This window comes from Neopsephotus bourkii, unplaced genomic scaffold (assembly GCF_033783945.1).
Source record: "Neopsephotus bourkii isolate Nb327-2 ecotype Australia unplaced genomic scaffold, CSIRO-AGI_Nbou_v1 NB_659, whole genome shotgun sequence".
In the NCBI taxonomy this organism is placed as follows: Eukaryota; Metazoa; Chordata; class Aves; order Psittaciformes; family Psittacidae; genus Neopsephotus; species Neopsephotus bourkii.
In genome coordinates this window covers 2,730,351-2,750,249 of record NW_026901158.1, presented here as the reverse complement: position 1 = coordinate 2,750,249, position 19,899 = coordinate 2,730,351, and the positions used below count along the sequence as shown (strand labels likewise).

Here is a 19,899-nt window from a genome sequence, read left to right as displayed (position 1 = left end):
GGCAAAAAGTAATAGTCGTTTCTGTTCTTTTGTTCTATTAGTTGAGAGGTTGAAGTTGTCATTAAGGCAAAAACTAGAGCTACTTCTCTGACACAGTTTTTATCACATCTGCTAGGCCTGTGTCCCAGGAGGAGCTGTGTGGAGCAGTGAATTCAGCACAGGCCCATTATCTACTGTTTTTGCGTATGTTGTAAAAGGAGTGAGACCTCAGGGAGGCTTGGAGCCTCCTCCCGTGTAATGTCCAAATCAGATTTGAAGGACTGGTGGCAGGAAAGCTTTGGCCTTGGGGTGTGAATTCTAAGAAACAGAGTCACAATTAGGTTTAAAAAATTCAGGGATTTTGAGCTTTATCTTGAAATATGTTTTTAGTAATGCAAGTAGAAAAGTTGCCCATCTGTGCACATATTTTGTACGTTTGAAATATTTAAATGATAGCAGGCTTCAATATGCTTAGGAAATGTTATTTATCTCATGCTCTTCCTTTTACCAGGATTGTGTATCTGTGTGTTGGGCTTTTCCTTTGCTTTTAGAAACCAGCATTTTCCTGAGAACAATTAGTTGTTACCTTCAGTGAAATGATGCTTCAAACTGGGTACCGTTCCCCTTCTGACCTTCGTACAAGAAGAAGGGACTTCCGTAGAAGAAAAACCCTCCCCTAAATCAAGCTTTGTAATTGCTCAAAAAGAGCTAATGGATTTTTAGAACACAAAGCAAATGGATGAACTAGTGCTATAGAGTTGTATTGGAATACTAGTTGAATTTAAGAGGTAGGGATAAAACTGAAGGTAGTTTAAATTAATGCTATTAAGCAAATTATGTTTGTGGGGTTGTTTTTTTTTGGGGTAGAACATTCTTTTACAGAACTGATTAATATTAATTCTTAAAACATTTTGACCATTATAAGACTCAGTAATGTTCAGTACTGGTGTAAGATGTAAAAAGATTATGACAAAATGAATGCAAGAGGAAATTTGACATAAGTATTTGAAATTATTTTTTGTAAACAATGTGTTGTATCAGGTATTTAAAACCCTTTAAAGTCTAGAGCAGCCTGGATTGAAGTTTTAGGGGTTGAAGTTTATTGTTCTTCGCTTTCGCTGCTTCAGCATCTTGCAAAATCTCAGCTTTTTGTTGTGGCTGTGTGACACTGGCTTCTGTACACAGGATCTTTTTAATTTGAGAATTGGATTTTATAAGCTGCTTGAATGGCAGTGCTCCTCCTGATTGTTAACTACATAATTCCATGGCATTTATTAATTAAGAATAATATGTGATAATGACTTTAGGAAAAATGTAAGATAATATAAACTTACAGTAATAATAAAAGCAAATTTAAGTTTAAACTTTCAAATCAAAAGATGTGCTGATCCCTCTTTGTTACTCAGAGCTGTGTTCGAGTGACTGGTTGAATGTTTTGTTACTGAGGTGCTTGTTATTGTGTGGAAAATGCACATGAATTTCTGACCAGCTCTGCTCAGCTCTCAGCATTTGTGATGTTCTGGATGGTTCCGTGCTTTTTCTTTCACCACCCTGTGGGTTTCAGACAGGGTTGTTGTCAGGTTTAGGTTGCTTATTTGGAGGCACTGACAACTTTTTTTTGTGTGTTCTTAAACCTGTTGTTCCATTGCAGTGGGTGATTTAATGAATTGTTGGCTTAAAATGATTCAAATAGATGAATTCAATATAAGAGCAGTTTACAACTTTGTGGCTATAAGGTAGATTAATGTACAAGGCAGATATAATTGGATAATATTTTTCTTCAGCTAATGTCTTAGCACTTTTTTATGCTATAGTAACATTTTGGTAATGTTTAAATTTGATGTTGTTTCTAAACATATAAAATGATCCCTAGTTGCTTGCTGGTTAGGTTGGGATCCTGTCCCCTTTCTCACTTGCCTTGGTGCCATAAGGCTGACTGGCACCATCTTCTTCTTCACCCTTGTTGCTCTCCTTTCTCTTCCTTCATCAGTCTGTTGATGTGTTCTTGGAACTCTCTCTGTGCCTCTCCATGTGAGGAGGATTCCATGTTTCTTTCATGGATTCAGCAGGTATTTCAAGCTGGATAAGGTGAAAACTATTTGTCTTTCCACCCTCTCTGTTTAGTATTTCACTTGCAGCAACCTCACCTGTAGTTCACCTCTGGTTTGAGGTCAAGGAAATAAAACAGCATTCGTCTTTTTATCACTGAGCCATCTCTTCTCTCCATGGAAAACTCATCTCATTTGCAATGCTCCATTCTTTTGCAATATTTGGATTGTTCCTCTATAAAATATATGTACTTCCTGAAATAGGGCTGTGGGGGTTGTTTTGTGTGATTGGTTTGTTTTCCCCAAGAATTACAGCTAAAGGTCTTGTCAGTACTCTGGGAAGTCTTGTCAGCTTTATCCTGGCTTCTCCCAGGTTTCCCAATAGGCTTCCAAATACAGGTCCCCAACCTGTTGGTTTTTATGGTGTATCATTTCTTTTCTCTGACTCACATTAATATGTGAGTGTTTTGCCTTAATTATTCATAATTTATCACAATTGTTTATAATTTTTCACAGTTTTCTGCCTCTATTTTATGGTCTTTCCCTCCAACTTCTTGTTCCACTTTGAATCTGTTGTATCGTGCGTCTAAGAGCAGATCCTTTGCAGCAGTCTGCAGTTCTTGCGTTAGACCATCAATTTCCATTTCATTTTATTGGTGTGGTTTTGTTTGATTGTAGCTGCAGCATGGGACATTTGTTACTAATGCTCATTTGAACAAGAGAAATAGGCTATTCCTGTATATTGAAGAGGCTCTGAAGTTGTTCCATTGACTTAGAAATGGGAGCATACAGTGAAATGTTTAAAAAGAAAAAAGCCTTGGGTTAAGTTAGGGCTTGCATTTTCCATTTACAAGTGAATATGCAAGATTTTTCAGCAGTGTTGAGCTTTCTTTACTATTTCATCTCAACCTATAGATAATTTGGGCCATAAGCCAAGTGTGTTTTGTGTGTATTTAACAGCCTTGCTTTCTATACACTGCTCAAGTCCCTCTCTTGTGTGTGTGCATAGGAAATCCTTTCAGAGACTGCCTCACCTTCATAAATCGCTGCGTGACACAAAAGGGCTGAACGCTGTATTCCTGCCTCATTTATTTGGCAAACTTTGCTACTGAAACCAAACTTAATCAATGAGCTCTGTGTTGTCTCCGATAAGTTATGTACTGGCTTTATTGATTGGGAAGGATTTTAGAAAACCCATGTGGGGTTTATAATGTCAGCAGTGTTTTGATTATGAAAAGAGTTGGAACCTTGGGACGAGGAACCAGGTGGTGTATGTCCTGAAGCCACGGGTGACACGGCTGGGCTCAGTCCCTCGGGGAACACAGTTCATGCCCTGCACTTTAACGGTGGTGACTGGCTGCTATAGATGCACTTTTTGCTCATTAAAATGTTAAAAATCAAACTGCATGTAAAAAGATTTGTGAAAATATGAACTTGGGGATTGATCCAGAAAACTGGCACGTGAGACCCCAGAGACACTGGTTTCAGCTACTGGGTAATTTACACTTCTCAGCTGTGTGTCCTGGATCATTCGGGGGTTCTGTTCTTTTTAGGGGGTTTTGCTTTTAGAGGCATTTTATGTAGGTTTTTCTTTAAGAAAATAGGCATAGGGGAATAAAATAACAAAATGGTCTATTGATACTTCCTGAGTTTCATGTCAGGTAAGAACATAAAAACGATTATAGGATACCAACATGGAGTGATTCTGGGTTTGGTTTTGTTACGGTTTTTGTTTGAAGCCGTAAAGAAATTATGATTTTCGTAGGCCATAAGTAACACCCACCTAAAGAGTTCTGGTAGGAAGTTATGTAGGATTGCTCATCTTCCAAACAGAGCAATTTTTAAAGGAAAAAAAGGCATTACATTCATAACAATGAGTTTGCAACTTGAGCAAAAATTGAATATTTCTCCAGTGTTTGTATTTCTAACATGCAAAAGAACAGAAGTTTTGTTAATTAAAAACTATTTTTAGATATTATTTTTTTAATAGTTAAAATGCCAACAAAATTTCTCTGTGGTTAACCCGGACTAGTCTCAATTTTTTAGTTGTAAATCAACGCAGATCAGTATCGGTGCACAGTGAGTGGTAAATTATGTGCAATACATTCTAAAAGCCACATAATAATACCACTGTAAAATCTTTCTTTAAAATACAAAGCAGTATATAATGGTACAAATTCAATATATTGCTTCTTTAAGTGGAAATTTCATTTTCTGTGTTTAGGAAGCTCTAATATCAAGAGGAAAGTGCAAAGTAAGTTCTTAGTAACACTCTTACCCTACAATAACACAATGCTGATGAAATGCTGAAGTGTTTTATTATGTGGAGGTTTTTACTTGCCGTTACAGTAATTATTTAAATCATCAAAATAATGGAGAGAATATATTCTGCTGTTCTGGGGTGACTGCTGACTTGTTATCTTTTAACACTGTTTAGTTCAGAATTTATTTAGCAGCTACGTGGCTTTGTTTCTGAAAACTAGATGCACAGTCATTATTTTGAGGACAGTTTGCATTGATAAGGCAAATAAAAATGTCGGCACTTTATCCTCTTGCAATTACAGTTTTGATTCTTTTAAGTTTCTGGGGTTTGTGTGTGGGTTTTTTGTGTCTGGTTTGGTTTTTCCTTTGTTTTAACGTTTTCCACGTAAGGATTTCAGTTGTGGGTAAAGGACAACTGTGTAGTAGTTACAATTTGTCAGGATGTTGCTTTTGTGCACAAGCAGTCAGTTGTTCAGCACACAGTCAATCTTGTGGAAGCCAGTGGGATTCGGCACAGGGGTGAACCCAATCACAGTAATAAGCCCTTTACTATCAAGGCATTATTTTGTATCAAAATCCATATTTCTGCAGAGTTTACTCTGAAACCTCTCTAGCTCCTTGCCATGGCTCTTGCTGGAAGGGAAAGGAGGCTACTGCTTTGCTTTGCATGGCATTCTTCAATAGATTCTTTCTTGTTCTTTAAAAACAGGAGGTTGTTAAATAATCTATCAATAAACTGTCAAGAAGTCAAAGTTTCCATATCTGCTTCTGCCTGAAACCTTAAGAACTTGCCACGTTTTAGTTGTCAAGAAACCTCCAAAGAGGAGTCTGTGAGCAGTTGAGCCTGAAAACCATTGCGAAGAGTGGGGTGTGCTTATTTGAATTATGTAGGAGGAACATGTTCTTGCAAGGGAGTCAATATGTTTTCTGCTTCATTGAATAGGTTATTAGATTGATGTAGTTTATTTGTTGAATGATGGCATTGGTTTTAGAAATAAATGAAGCGAGAAGCATCAATTTAGTTATTGGTGATAACTTATTGTTACTGATCAGAGAAGTGTTGAATGTTTTGGAGGATTTGTCATGTAATCAGGGTTATCTTGTTTCAGCTGAAAGCAGAAATATAGGTTACATTTCAGGTCCTGAAATATTTAAGTGTGAAGGAGAATGAACAGTGAATTGGTTGGTAGCAAAGGTCTGAAATCTCTGTAGACCTTTATGGTGGGATGAGTATTATAGAATTCAAATTTTGAATATCATGGAACAATGTAAATGGATTGCTTTTGTCTATGAACACAACTGTTTGGGGACTGACATGTTTCTGTATTTGTTTAAAGTTGTAAAGTTAAAAATGATGAATTTCACTGCTGAGCATGTTTTCAGTTTTCATATTCATGCTTTTTATTTGATGTCAGGCAAAGGCTATACTTGAAAGTTTCGCTGTGGTGCTGCTTTGCAACTTTTAGAAAATGGTTTGTAGTTTAACCAGTTTGTATTAATTTGCATACATATTATTTTAGTCAGTCTTTTAACACTCAGATTTTCATTCTAGTAGCAGTAGGCAACGTTAAACATTCCTGCTATGAGACCTATTGGCTTTATCTTTTGTTATTTGTCTTGCTGATGTTAGGAAGTATTCTCTAATCCCCCAGACCTCTGTTCCTAGGTAACAGTCAAAAGCTGTGCCAGCAGAAGTGGTCCTGCCAGGCCAAACCCATGTGGTTTGGTGTTATTCACTATGATCCATATGGTCAGGGTAGAGATTGTCCCCAGAGAGGTGTTAACACTCAACAACCCAACCTCCTCCTACTCTTTGGAGAATTGCTGGATGGCTCCTGCTGCCTGCCCATGTGTGAATCTTGATTAATTTTTCATTTTTAATGAAGTTTGATCATGTTTATTATTTCACATGATTGACTGCCTGGTACTCCTTTCATGTAATTGATAAAGCCCATATTTCTTCATCTGTCTCTTATTTCTTCAGGGTAAAGTTGTGAAATTGTGTGATGTGGTTAATATTAGATTTATTGGTCCCAACAGATGTATAAATTATCTCTTTTTCTCTCCACAGGAAGTTCTACAGACTTTGACCAAGTTTTGTTTCCCCTTCTATGTGGACAGGTAGTGTTAGCTTTTCAAACTTTACAAGAAAATAAGCTTGTCAATAAAACCACTGTAGAAAATAAAAACCATACCATTCTTAATGTTCTGTCTGCCTGGCTGTGACTTAAAGCACCCAAGTGCAAATTATAGTCTCGGAATCACTTTTTCCTGGGGTTTTTATAGGCACCATCAAAAAAAGAAGTTTTAAAAGTTTGAGCTGTTCAGTGGCAGCAGTAAGAACATTTTGTTTTACTTCTGTGTAATGCTTGGTTGGGAAAATGCTTGGGTGGTAATTGTCAAATGTGTGTTAATATCAGAGCTTTGTGTGTGTGTATTTTATTTCTTAATTGCCAAAATCTGGGTAGAACTATGAATTAAATGCTTTACATTTAAAGGCTCTTGACCTTGCTGGAATGTTGCTGCTTTATTTGGTGGCCACTTAATGTGGCTTCTAATTTTGGAGAGGAAACTTGTAAAGTTACAGTGGATTTGACAGGAACTGGGAATGTTTCATTCTTGTCATTTTTAGGTTTTTTAGTTTTGCTTTTACTGTGGGTTATTTTTGATGGTTTTTTGAAAGAACAAGGGTTTGAATGTTGAAAAGATGCACCACTGTTTGTATCCTCCGCGAGCATCATTTAATTGGTCAGAATCAGTTGCCTTGGGTCAGCTTACACACTGAACAGTTGTGATTGATGGAATTGACCTTAGCTGTGATTAAATTGCTAGAAATCTCTTTCTCATTTCAGTGAAATCGGTGATATTTACCATAGAAATTGATTTTCTTTATAAATCAACATCTGCTTCTAATATCACTTCTTGTTTGAGCCCTTATTTATATATTTATTTACATACTCGCTCCTTAGGCAGCTGCTATTTCATAGTTGTCTATAAATGGAGGTGAAATCTCGCTGTGCTTCTCTGGAGATAGGAGTGTACATAATAAAACCACTGCTACACTTTGTAATCTGGGGCTTGGGGAAGCCAAAAGCTTGAATGGATCGTGCAGATGATTTGTTCTTTCAACCTGCTGGGTGGTTCCTGTGGATCAGAGTTGAGAGCCATGGGTGAGGCTCAGCTGGAGACACCAGCGCCTCTGCTGTACCTGCTTTGTACATGAAAAGAGAATCTGGATATCCTGGGCTGTCAACATGAGCAACTTAACCAGCGTTCCTTGACTTGCATGACCTTTAAAAGCCACAAAAATTTATGATTTAGAGTTACTTTTTGCTGATCATGTTTTTCTTTCCCTGTTCCCTCCCCTTAGGAAGTATTTACATACATTTTTCTAATGTCTGTGTTTCTACTAGAAGTACTCATGCTTACTGTGTGTAGGTTTATTGTACCTAGGGGTTTTGTTTGTTTTGTTGTTTTTTTGGTTTTCCCCAGCAATATAACATTTTGAAAGATAAGAACATTGAAAACCCATATGGGTGCAAATGAGAACATAATGAACACTGATTCCCATTTCTGGATTTGCTTATTTGTCTGAATATCACAGACTGTCTCTGAAAAGACTGTAAGCCAACATTCTGAACATAAAGGAGAGATTGTAACCCATAATTTAATAATTTGAAAATAAGGATCAACTTTCAGTACTCCAGATGATAGAGGACGTCCCAAGTTAAGAATATGGCAGCAGAAAGAAATGTGTGTGATACTTCTCTTTTTGATGTAAAAGTACACACATACACACAGGTGTGCATGCATGCATATGTGTGTGCATAGGTATAAATATAAAACCAAATAGTTGTTGTAATCCTCCTTGATATAAATTTGACATAGTTCAAAGCTAATCTGCCAGTTACAGCAAGAAGGTAAGTAGTCTTAGATCACTGAGTGCAAGTGAATTTAATGTGACTGTGATAAAGAGAGAACAATACAGTGCATCTGAAGTGCAAAATGTTCTTCATCTTTTAGCTACTTCCAAGTTCAGAAGGGCTTGAATACCGGTTCTTAGAGGCTGGTCCTGAAAGCCTTCACAGCAAGCGATGAATTTGCACTAGGTGGTCCCTGTTTACTCTTAACCAACTACTGATTATTTATTTCTACATTTCTTAAATCACATTAAAATTAAAATAATAAATAAACAAAATAATAGCCAAATATTATTTAAGGTAGTGAGCAGATAGCCCCATAATGAAATTACTTGGTGCTTTAATATTCCCCTCAGTTTTCTCAGTAAACACGTTTCCTACATTGAGATGGAAAGAAATTGCTTCTAGAAGCAACACTGTCTTCAGTTATATGTCAGAGGGGTCTTTACAGTCATGTCTTACAGAGTTGACTAGCACTCTCTAGTGGGACTTTATCCCTATGTACGTGTCTGAAAAGTGGTGTGTTGGATCAGAGCTCAAGTTACTGTAATTCTTAGTCTCCAGGGGTGGGTTTATGTTGTTTTTTTTTTATATATATATATTTAGTTTTGTTCATTCTGAACAAAAAGAGAAAGAAACACTGAAGTGGTTTCAGTAAAGGCCCTCCAAATACTTAGCAACTACTCCCAGGTAACTTGTGTGCCTTGTTGGCCACGACCATTTGAGTATTAGAATCTCTGCAATATTGAGAGGTTGTAAAATAATTATTCTTGATATAACATTGGCGATACTGGCTCATTGCTCTAATAACTTAGGAACATGGAATAAAACCTTCTGTTGGAGTAATATTGTGTAAGATGTATCTTCAAGATCTGTGGAAAAATGATCAATATGAATTATGATAAAGAGACACTGATATGAGCAATCAGAACCGTTTAGTCACCAAAGAGTAGATCCTAACCCTAACCTGAGTTTCCTTTCACCAGCTCAGAGCCCAAAGTAGCATCGTCAGTCATAGAACTTGGGTTTTCAAGTCCTGCTAGGGTGTTGTCCCCAGTTTATACCCTGTTTGTGAGGACTTTTACTTGGGGAAATTTAATTTCTGTAGCTACGTTCTGTGTTATGTGCAGTGTTGTGCCATGCTTTCAGTGGAAACTTCCTGATGGGAGAAGTGTGCTCAGTGTTACTCTGGCTGAGTCTTGCTCTTCTGACTTTGACATGAAGCAATGTTATTTCTTTGACAAGTGCTGTGAAAGGACATGGATGTTCACCTCTATGTGTGTCTTTTCTAAGGCTGAAGGTTTTCTGAGGTAGGTGGCATAAACTGAAGATGCTCTGTTGCCTCTGCTGGATCCCTTCAAATGATGATCAGACACCAAGATTTTTAGGACAGTGAAGATCATCTGTGTATCTTACCGTTCTCTGGGCTGAAGGTTTTGGCACTCACTGACACAGACTCTTAATTCTTTATATATCAATTCTTTTTATATGCCCAAAATCACCAGTCAGTGAACCATGAGATTTCTGTTCTTATGGCCACAGGATCAAGACAGAGACTATTTTCAAACTGCAGGAGTGAAGACCTCCACCTGAGTAAAATTTCGTAACAGGATTAATTTGTGTTAGTTAGATATAGCTAGCTCTCCCTTTCCTTCCAATACTAACTTCTGCCTGCCCATTTAGAGATGAGATTCAAGGTGCTTCCACCTTGTTAAGCTCTAAATAGACCTTCTTCCCATTTGAAAATAGAACTATGAATAACCAACATTGATATTAAGATCTTAGGAAAAGAACTTTTTATCTTGGGAAGTTCATCCTTCCGCGTGAAGAGCTGACAACTGACACTTGAGCAAGACCTGTCAGACACATTTAGTTTCTGCAGATCACCTGAATGTAAGCATCTTGGGTTTTACTTTGGAGGAACTTCCCACCTTGTCACGACTGTTCTATAAGCAAGCTTTTCTCTGCTGCAGATGAAGCATGGATTTTTTTTCCTGTTCCATAATTTTAATTGTCAGCTAGAATTTCTCACACACGCTCTGCTCTCAACCTTGTTAAAATTAAGCATATAATCCCCTTTTAAAACACCATACTAAAATCACCATAGTAACATTACATCCAAGCTTTACAGATAAAACACAACAGCAGTCAGGGATTTTTTGGTATCCCCTGGCAGCTCAGTGTGGTTTATGGAAATGGTTGCTCTGTGGACATTCACGTTTCAGCACGATGATGATACTTACCCTGTCTAGTTCTCAGCCTACTGAAATGCTTTTAAATATCTGTCTTTTTGTTCACCTGTGAATTTGGAGCACTTTTCATCTTCATCACTGCATGGTTTTCCTTCCCTACTTGGAATCTACTGAAGGATTCGGCTTTCTAAACTGGACAGTGACTTCTTTCAGATTCGGATTCAACTTTTATTGCTGGGAGTCAGTAAACCCAAGATAAACTGGAACAGTAACCTGAAATAAGTGTTAATTTTGGATCATTATGAGATCTGAAATTCGACTAAAAGTCCTCTAATCATTACATCAGTCCCAGCTTCACCACTAAATGTCAACACTTCTGTTAAACAGTAAAACTACATTTCTGCTAACTGGGAGGTGAATTGGGCTTGGCTTAGGTGGAGTTTGACATCTCTGTACTGAAGCATTTGATTAACTTTAGACAAATGGGGTCATATCTCAAGAACGTTTTTCATTTTGTTAATAAATAGCATTCAGAAAGTGCCATGCTTTAAATGTAAAGCATCTTAATTTGAACTTATTTCAAGCATCACTTATTAGCACTCAGATACGTATGCGAATTACAGTATTTTTAAAGATGTGTTTTTAAATGGTCAGGTTTGGGGCTTTTTGCTTGTTGGTGTGGTTTGGTTCTTGGCTTTTGGTTTTTTTCTTTTGTTTTGTTTTCTGTCACTGTGTTGTTCCAATTTGGGCAAACTCTCCTACAGTGATGCTTTCCCCTGTGGTGTGAGTAGGAGCCAATGTTTGAGAATGTTATTAGCTCACTTGTGCTATTCTTGAAGAGCTGTTAAGATCTTACAGTTGAGGCAAATTATTCTTAATTATGAAAAAGCATGTAAAAGTCCTCCAAGATGATTTATATAGTCATGGGTGGCTCTAGCTCACTGTATGTGTGCTTCTGGTTTAGCTTATCTTCCTTTGCACACTATTCTTTAGCTGTTAGAGTAAAGGAGAGTCACCTGGCATGGTTCCAGCTGCTGAACATTTTGGAATCACGTATCTGGCATACATGCAAAATTGGTAGATAGATAAATAAAGCTTCTACAAGTCAATATGCAAGTGTTGGAGAAGCTTAGCATGTTATTAAACATTGACTTGCTCTTGGAGTAAACCAATTTTCAAATGAAGAGTAATAAGGAAACATTTTGGGTTCTCTGAGAGAACATGGGGTTGGTTTGCACAGTGAGTACTGCACTGACGGTGGTTGATAGTCATGACCATTTTCATTTAAAGAGAAACACATTGTTGGTATCCTCCCACAGTTAAAATACGGAAAAGCCAACCCAAGGCCCACTCCTTCCTCCCCAGGCGACTTAGAATATTCAAGTTTCTAGAGGGTGTATACTCACAAAGTTAATTTCTCCATGAAACACTTCTGAAAGAGGAAATGTTACAGGTTCAATGACATTGACTGCATACTTTTGACACAGAGTTAGCTCAGCATTAATTTTTTTTCCTCTTGCTCTCTTTATTTTCAGCCATGCAGTTAACCAAGTTGGGCAGAACTTTACATTTGTGCTTACAGACATTGACAGCAAACAGAGGTTTGGATTCTGTCGCTTATCTTCTGGGGCCAAGAGCTGCTTCTGTATCTTAAGGTAGGTCTGTGGTTTGGCTTTTGGCTGACTCTAGGAAACAGTGTTTGACTTTGCTGTTGTTACACTGCAATTATAATTTCCAGCTGTTCAAACTTATTTTCCTATCTGGTCCTCAGAGTCACTGCACTTCTGCAGAAGTGATGCAAAGTATCTTGCACTTCGAGTTCCTCTGTAGATAAGTGTATGTGTTTGTAGTCAATGTTCTTGAGTTAACAATGTGGAAAAAAAAAAAAGGTCTCTGCAGTTATGTGATATGACATAGCATGGTGGCAGCTGTTATCTTTAGCTGTCACAACTGATCTTGTTAAGACATTTTGTGGACATTTGTATATGCAAGTTTTATTAACAAAGCATCTGTTAGTAACTGAGAGAATGTCACTGATGCTCTCCACATCCTGGAAGTTTGTATGGGTGAGCTTTACTCTGTTCCACTGAGGGGTTTGTGAAGTTTGTCATAATAAAGACCGTTAATGGAAGCTGGGAACAATGCATTTCACATAAAATGGGCAAAGAGGCTCTATCAGAGTGGGTTTTGATGACCTCCCACAAATGTGGAGTTACAGTCTGTAATTTTCTTTTTTCATTTGCTGCAAGAAGTGATGCAAATAAAATCAGATTTAAGATCTACTGATATATTAGATCCAGTAAGAACTCTTAAGATGGATTGAAGATTTATACATGGCCTCCAGCCTGGTTTGTTTTAAGTGGTCTGCCTTGTGCTTTCTGCATATTAATGAGAAATTGGAAGTTTTGGAGTATTAGCTCAGGTAAAGATAGCTCAGATTTGATCTTATAAATAGACTGATCCTTGCTCAATCAGTCACAAATGAGGAGTTTCCTCTATGAGCAATTGTAGACATCTGTCTCAGTCATTTCTGGTTTGCTTTTGACATGAGAAAATCCAGTGTAAGAACAAGAACTTGCCTTTGTCCTGTGGGTACTGTGTGTTGCATATGATGGAACAGGACCTTCTGTATACACGTTGCTGAATATGACCCCTCTGGAGAATTTCAGGGTCAATGTGGTAAAATACAAGAACACCTATCAAGTACAAGGATGGGTTGCATACAGCAGTGCCACAGAGTAGATTGAGTTGATTAACAGGTTTAAAATGAGTGTCTGTGCCATTTGTGCTGGCATTAGGCTGGTGAAGATACCAGATGTGTGTTGCCATGTACTGCAGCATTATACTGATGGCAGTGATCTAACTAAGCCTTCATTGAAGAAGCTTGACATTTGGAGAAATTACTGTGAAATCTACCAAAATTGCTACCTGACTGTGTAGGAGGCAGGTGTTTTCTGAGTATCTTCATTCTTTCTTTTCTCTGGTTGACATTTCAACTATTATTAGTGATGGCGATCCAGCAACTGGGACCATGTACTGAAGACAGGAGGATATTCCCATAGCTCTTTTAGGGTGCTGATTCACTCTCATAGGGGAAGCATCTGATTATGTGAAGTAACTTTTCTTGATTAATGACAAATTAAAGGGGAAGCACTTTAATAAGAAAATCTGAATGAGGAGTAGTGCGAGTCCGTTCTTGATCTCTCCTGGATAAGAGTTCTTTGCTGTCAGCTCCCTTATGTTGAGTGAATGTCAGGAAGTAATGGAGGAGTTATGTTGTAGTTAAATGCCTTCTGCTTCAACTCATAACCAAAAAACAACAAAAAAGAGACTTCCGTGCAGTTACAGCAGTGGATGAATTGGAACTCCTGGTTTCATTCCTATCACTTCTTTCTCCTGTGAGCTAATGAGAAAATCAAAGTTCATCATTAATGCACGTGCAAGTAAGTTTTGGAGGATGATTAGTAATGTAAATCACCATTACACAGTTTCACTTGCTCTGTTCCCAGGTCTGCAGCAGCTGTTGTTGATGTGAATCTTCCCAGTGTCCATTATGGATTAAAGGATGCTGCATGGTAAATGGATGGGTGAAAACACGTTGAAGAATGTCAGAATGTAACAAAAAAGCAAGTGGGGATGAAAAAATGTTTATTTGCTTTTCAGTGACAGGTTGGATGACAGCAAGCTTTGAGATGGTGATTTTTATTATTAGAGATGATAGTCATGTGTTTATGAGTCAGAGATTTAATGGGTCTGGCCATGGTATAACGCTTTGGAAGAACTCATCACATTCATCATCACAGATTCGTTATTGAAGAGGAACAGGAAGAAAAGGAAATCCATTTCACTCAGCCAGTGCTTAAAAAAAATTCTTCAGAGGTCAGGAAGCGCAGTTTAAAGCTAGGCAGTATTTGGAAGGCCAGAAGTCAAGGTCTGGACTTGGAGTTTTAAAGTGAGACTTTTTCATGTAGATGCAAAGTACAGTAAGCACTTCTTGGAGTTCAGTAGCAGTGATTTTATCCAAGTTATCCAAGATGTGGCGTCTGTGGCCAGCAGAAAGGCAATTCCATTTGAAAGAGTAACTTTTTTGGCTGTTTTAACCAGTGCTGTTTAGAAATCTGCTTTCAAGGTAGTTGACATAGTTTTGTTCCCAATGTGTTTAGCATCGTTACACACATCTATGGGTATCTTAGTTTAAGTTTAAAACCTGCATCATTGAGGTGTTCCACGATATTCTGTTAATGTAGAACTACTGCGTTTTGTCTTTGTTATTCTGTTTCCTTTTTTCTTTAATTGATTTCTAGCTGATCATGGAACTACAATGATCAAATGTGGTATTGTAGCACCGGGTTGTAGAGTGCTTCGTGGCACTGGTGACAACTGTCTGCATTTCAGACAGCAGAGGGCGGACAAAAGCACAGAACCAGTGTCACAGATGGTCTGGTGGGGTTTTGGAGGTTCTAAGCGATGGAGTGAATTAGAAAAAAAACCCACAAGCTCATGTATCACACATCAAAATCTCCTGGGTGACTTGGTTTCTGGACTGCCATTTTCAATGCAGTATGTTACAAAACGTAGAATCTGGTTTTGAAGTATTTTCTTTTCCAAATGATGAATACATAGAAAGTTGAGAGCTTTTTTTCCTGAGATTTCATTGAAGGATTTTGGCTGAGATGAAATGAATCCTATTGGCTATGCATTAAGAAATTGATTTTGTTGTTGTTGTTGTTAGTAGAGGTTTGCTTTAATCTAACTGGTAATGTTCTTTCATTAGGACAAAAGAGTTTGGAAGATGGTAGAGGTTCAGAATTTGTTCTTGATTTGCTGTTTCCTCTTAATTACAGTTACTGAAACCTAATGACCTACCAGTGATTAAAAAAAGGGTATTAATTTCTTTTTCTGCTTTCTTATACTCTTAAGGTATATAGGTGCATTTTGATTCTTAAGATTTTTGCATGCTGAGGCTCTTAATTTTCATTTCCTCATTTTTTGATGTTAGATCTCATTCCTGACTTGTTCACTTTTTCACATTTCTAGTAACTCTACTTGTATTAAGGTTTCCAGAAGCTGGTTTGTTGGTTCTGTTATGGGTGCTGTTGCTTAGTGGCTCAGCTCTATTTGCCTCTTTGGCTGAGTGCTGTTATCCAGAACTCTTTAGGCTTTGATGGATTTCAACATTTTTTGATGGAAAAGTAATGCATAAACCAGTTTGTATTAGTATGAGGAAGTGTACTAAAGGAGTAAGGTGTTTTATTTTACAATCTGTTTTCTCAAAGTTCAAGTGGACAGACATGTATGTGGTCTGCTCATAATGGGAGATAGTTAAGACCTCATAGCTGAAATTACAGTGAGTATGATGCTTCCACTTGTGCTGCTTCTCATGATTGAACGAGGGTGAGGAACATGACAATAGAGGATATACAGCTGTGAAGAGATTGCTGAACATGTGAAATCCTAAATTCTGTAGAGAAATTGGAACATGAAATTCCTTTATATCAAGTTCTTGTATGAAGACATTATTTAAAAGTGCATATCAATTTTCTTTGTAGCTGGGTTTTTGTCCTGACATTTAGATGTTGTAAAATCTCAGACTCCTGACAACTTCGTCTTTCTTTGCAATCAGTTCTGCTTTAGGAATGTAAAAAACGTTGTTAACTCGGCCTGAATACTTTTTTGATGCCCTCATTGCAGAATGTTTATATAATAAAGGGAACGAGTTGAATTTTTAGAAATATTTTTATCTTTTGACTTCTAAAATATTTCCAGAATTCAGGGGAAGGACCCAGTCAGTGATGCTTGAAAAATTCGTCAGGTTCTAAACAGACAGAATCCCATCATTTCTTTAAGTGCCTGTTTATTTTATACTCTGACTATTTGAACTTTAGAGTAAGTTACATGTTCATGAAGCACACTGCTTTGAAATAAAAATAGTGCCAATGTTGACTGTATGGTAACCTATTTAAATATATGGACTGCTTTAAGTGTGTTAAGTCAGTGATTTCAGATTATATAAGGGAATAAAATGGTGACCTGAGTATTCATATAGATAAAAAGAAATCACAGGCCTGTTCACCAAGTTGACCCTAGTATTAAACATGTGCTTCTCTTATGGCAATGTATTTTTGAGTTTAAAAAATACATTAAGCCTTTTGTCTGAGAAATAATAGACCCTCAACGCCCCAGCACTTCTACAGCAACCCCAATAAAACTGGTTTTAACATTTTTGAAGAAACTTACCAGGTTGTGTAAAACATTACATTCTTAATCTAGTCTGGATTACTGGTATATGACAGAGTATTAAAATTTATAAATAGTTTTATATATGATTCTTCACTGATTGTATTTAAATATATTTTCCAGGATGTCACTAATCTTCTAAAATACGATGATTCACTCTTTATTAAGTTACAAGGTTACACAGAATGTCTGTTCCAGTTCTCTGTTTCAGCAGAAGTCAGGCTCAAAAGAGCAATGGCCATCAGCAGCTGGGGTACTTGCCCATCTGCGCAGATGAATATGTCACCTTTTAACTGCAGTTTCTCCACAAATGTTATTTTGTTCAATTTAATGCTGTATTTGGTTTACAAAATTCCCTTTTTCTAGGTACTGTACAAACAGCTTTGGGAGATGTTAGGTGAATGCAGTGTTAGGTGTTCATTAGGTGAATGTTAGGCTAAACGATTGAAATTGTTTAGCCCTCAGAGGCTGCCTATGTGCTGGTTTTCCCCTTCCTATCAAGAAGGGCAGTAGTAAATAGTATTAACTTCGAGAACGTGTCCTTTCCTTTGATGCCTGCTTGGAGTGATGATAGTTCCTGCCCCAACAGCACTGGAGCAGCCTATGGCACTGGCCAGCCTGTATCGCCTAGGATGCCTGGGATTTGGGCAGACTTTCATGAAGTAATCAGACCTAGTGGACCAGGACTCTCATCCTGTAACCCTGTGATAGGTACCTCATAATTGTTTTCATTAATAACCATCAGAATTTCTTTTTTATCTGTTAAACTGTGGCCCATGGCACCTATTTCTGCTTGAGTGAGCAGTAATGATAGAAATCAAAGACTTTTGTCTTGCTTCAAGTTTTGTTAAAGTAAAAAAGAAACCTGAAAAAAAATCTCAAACCTAACTTTGCATGGTTTGGTTCTGCTTTGGTTCGCAAACTTCCTGGGCAGAGTTACAGATTTAGAGAAGGTGCTACAACCGTGTGCAACTCTGATTTCAGTTTCACTTAATTTGAAGTTTTCACTGGGTATTCAGCTTTTGTACCCAAAACGAAAATCATTCTTCTGAAGTGAAATGCAGAAACATTTGTGTGGAAATCCCTGTTGGCCAAAATAGCTAAGCTCTGCACCACTCTTTTTCTAAGATAAAAAGAAATGAATCTATAATAGTTTGTGACAGATGGCAGAAAATGTAACTAACTGAATGTGATTCTGTATGGAGTTATTTGAGGTTTTTGGTGTGATTTGTTGTGAGTTCCTCTCCTCCCCCCTTCCCTTCCCTTTGATTGCAGTCTTTGTCCATTTATTCTTAGGACAGAATAAGATTTCTGAGCAGGGGCCTCTCTTGTGGTGCAAAGTGAGAATTGTTTTTAATTGAGCAGAAACATGTGGAAGGATCAGGAATATCTCAAGGGATTACAGAAAAATTCCAAATTTGTACTACTTACAGCTTGTGTTTAGAGCAGGGTCTGCTGGGAATAAATGTTAGTTAGTGTGACCTGTGACCTTAAAAACTGTTGACATGGATTTCAGCCAGAAACTAGCCACAGAACTCCTTTGTTAAGCTCATTCATAGCTCCTTGAAAACTCTAGTCAGTGAAAGTTGCCAGCTCAAATCTAAGGAAAGCAGAGCCCTTTTTTTTCCTCTCCCCCCCCCCCCCCCTTTTTTTTTTCCCATGCTTTGGAAACAGTGGCCGCCCCTTAACCAGCAAGACTTCTTTAATGGGACTGCATCGCCTAGACTTGATTGGAATTGACAGCTTCCTGGCCCAGGCTTGCCAACTGGCAAGGCATTGATGCATAGGGGACAAACAGCTTGAAGGGCCTGTGTACACTGTTTGTGGATGTGCCTCTGCAGTGCAGCACACTTCTGTTGTGATACCTTCTAACGTAAAGGAAAAAGTCCCAAACCCTTAACACTGCCTTTAGTTCTGCAAAACTTCCAGTTATTTGGGGAAGAAAATCAAATTGGGTATTTATTGAACTGGATTCCATCCACTTTTCCAGTTGACTTTGCTTATAGCAGAGGGGATTTTGTTCATGTTAATGAGTCAAGTTGGAGTAATTCAGCTCAACAGAAGTTGAGCCTATGGAAGTTCCATAATAATCTATGGAAGTTATTAAATACTTTTATTGGAAAGACTGATAGATTTTCTTGTTGCTGTTCTAAAATGTTCCACACCTGCTGCTTGTGAAGGAGTGCTTTGCAGATGAATAAGGAAGGACATCCCATTCTCACTTTATCTGGATGAAAGTTTGGGACATTAAAAAGCACGAACTTGTAATGCATGTTTTGAACTAGTGTTAATAGGAATTTTCTTCTGTGGACTATACGGACTCTCACATTGAGGACAAATAATTTAACATACTTTGTAACAGTCTGATATAGGGGAAGGCTGAGCCTTAGAATTCTTCTTGTTAACTAAGAATTCTTGAAGTTCTTACCTGATCTACAGTTTTTTCATGCTTTGCATTTTTCCTTTGCATACATAAAAGTAAATTTATAGGAAGACTGTTTTGTGCTAGGTAAGAAAGTAGTCAAGAGTACTCTCTATTTACTGCACAGTCAAAACCAGGGCCTCGATCTGACTGCCCACTGCTTTGAGGAAGATGTAACTCAACTGTTGTTCAGGCTTTTCCTGTTTTCCCACTTGTGGGTTGTATAGGAGTGGTTGCTTTTTGCCTGGTTGCCACTCACAGGTGTTCATTTAGAGAAGAACAACAACAGGGTTTGGGTGTTCTGTTTGTGTTGTGTCCCTCTGCCCCATCACCAGTCTTACCACTCATATAGGTAGGCCACTTAAACAATTGGAGAATGGAGAAGGGAACTAGCACAGAGGACAAAGAGGAGTACTAAGCTCTGCATCCCATTTGCAGTTCCACAGATGCCCTGAGTGTTGCAGGTGCTCAGCTGTCACCTGAAGTACTTTACTGTGGCCTGTGTGAGATTGGTACTTTTGTCCATTTATGTAATTTTATTTTCTAATTACTGTTTAAAAGAATTTTATGTATTACCCACTTTTTTGAAAGGAGAGGAAGAGAACTGGTGATGAAACTAGGCTTGTCTGCAACAGAGGAGGAATTTCTTTTGCTAATTTAAAGTTGTAATTACAAGTCTAGGCTGCAAGCAGTGACTGTGCATAACCCCAGAGCAGAGACAGAATTTAAAAAAGACTACCCCCTTCTCCCCCTAATCTCTCTCCCTCTGTATCTTTAACTTGATTTTTTCCCTTCCCCTTTTTGCTTCAGTATGGACAGAGAAAAATATTGTTCTCTAA

General features: G+C 37.8%; 1 protein-coding gene across 6 annotated transcripts in view; it reads left to right on the top strand.

Annotated features, from left to right (window-relative positions):
* The window catches only part of DENND1A (DENN domain containing 1A), a 190,619-nt gene that overhangs the window by 44,654 nt on the left and 126,066 nt on the right, over window positions 1-19,899 (top strand). For all 6 annotated transcript variants that reach the window (XM_061352575.1, XM_061352574.1, XM_061352576.1 and 3 more), the window contains exons 4-5: window positions 6,361-6,410; window positions 11,937-12,056. In XM_061352575.1, the coding sequence (XP_061208559.1) occupies window positions 6,361-6,410; window positions 11,937-12,056 (170 nt within the window). The remainder of the gene's footprint in view (window positions 1-6,360; window positions 6,411-11,936; window positions 12,057-19,899) is intronic.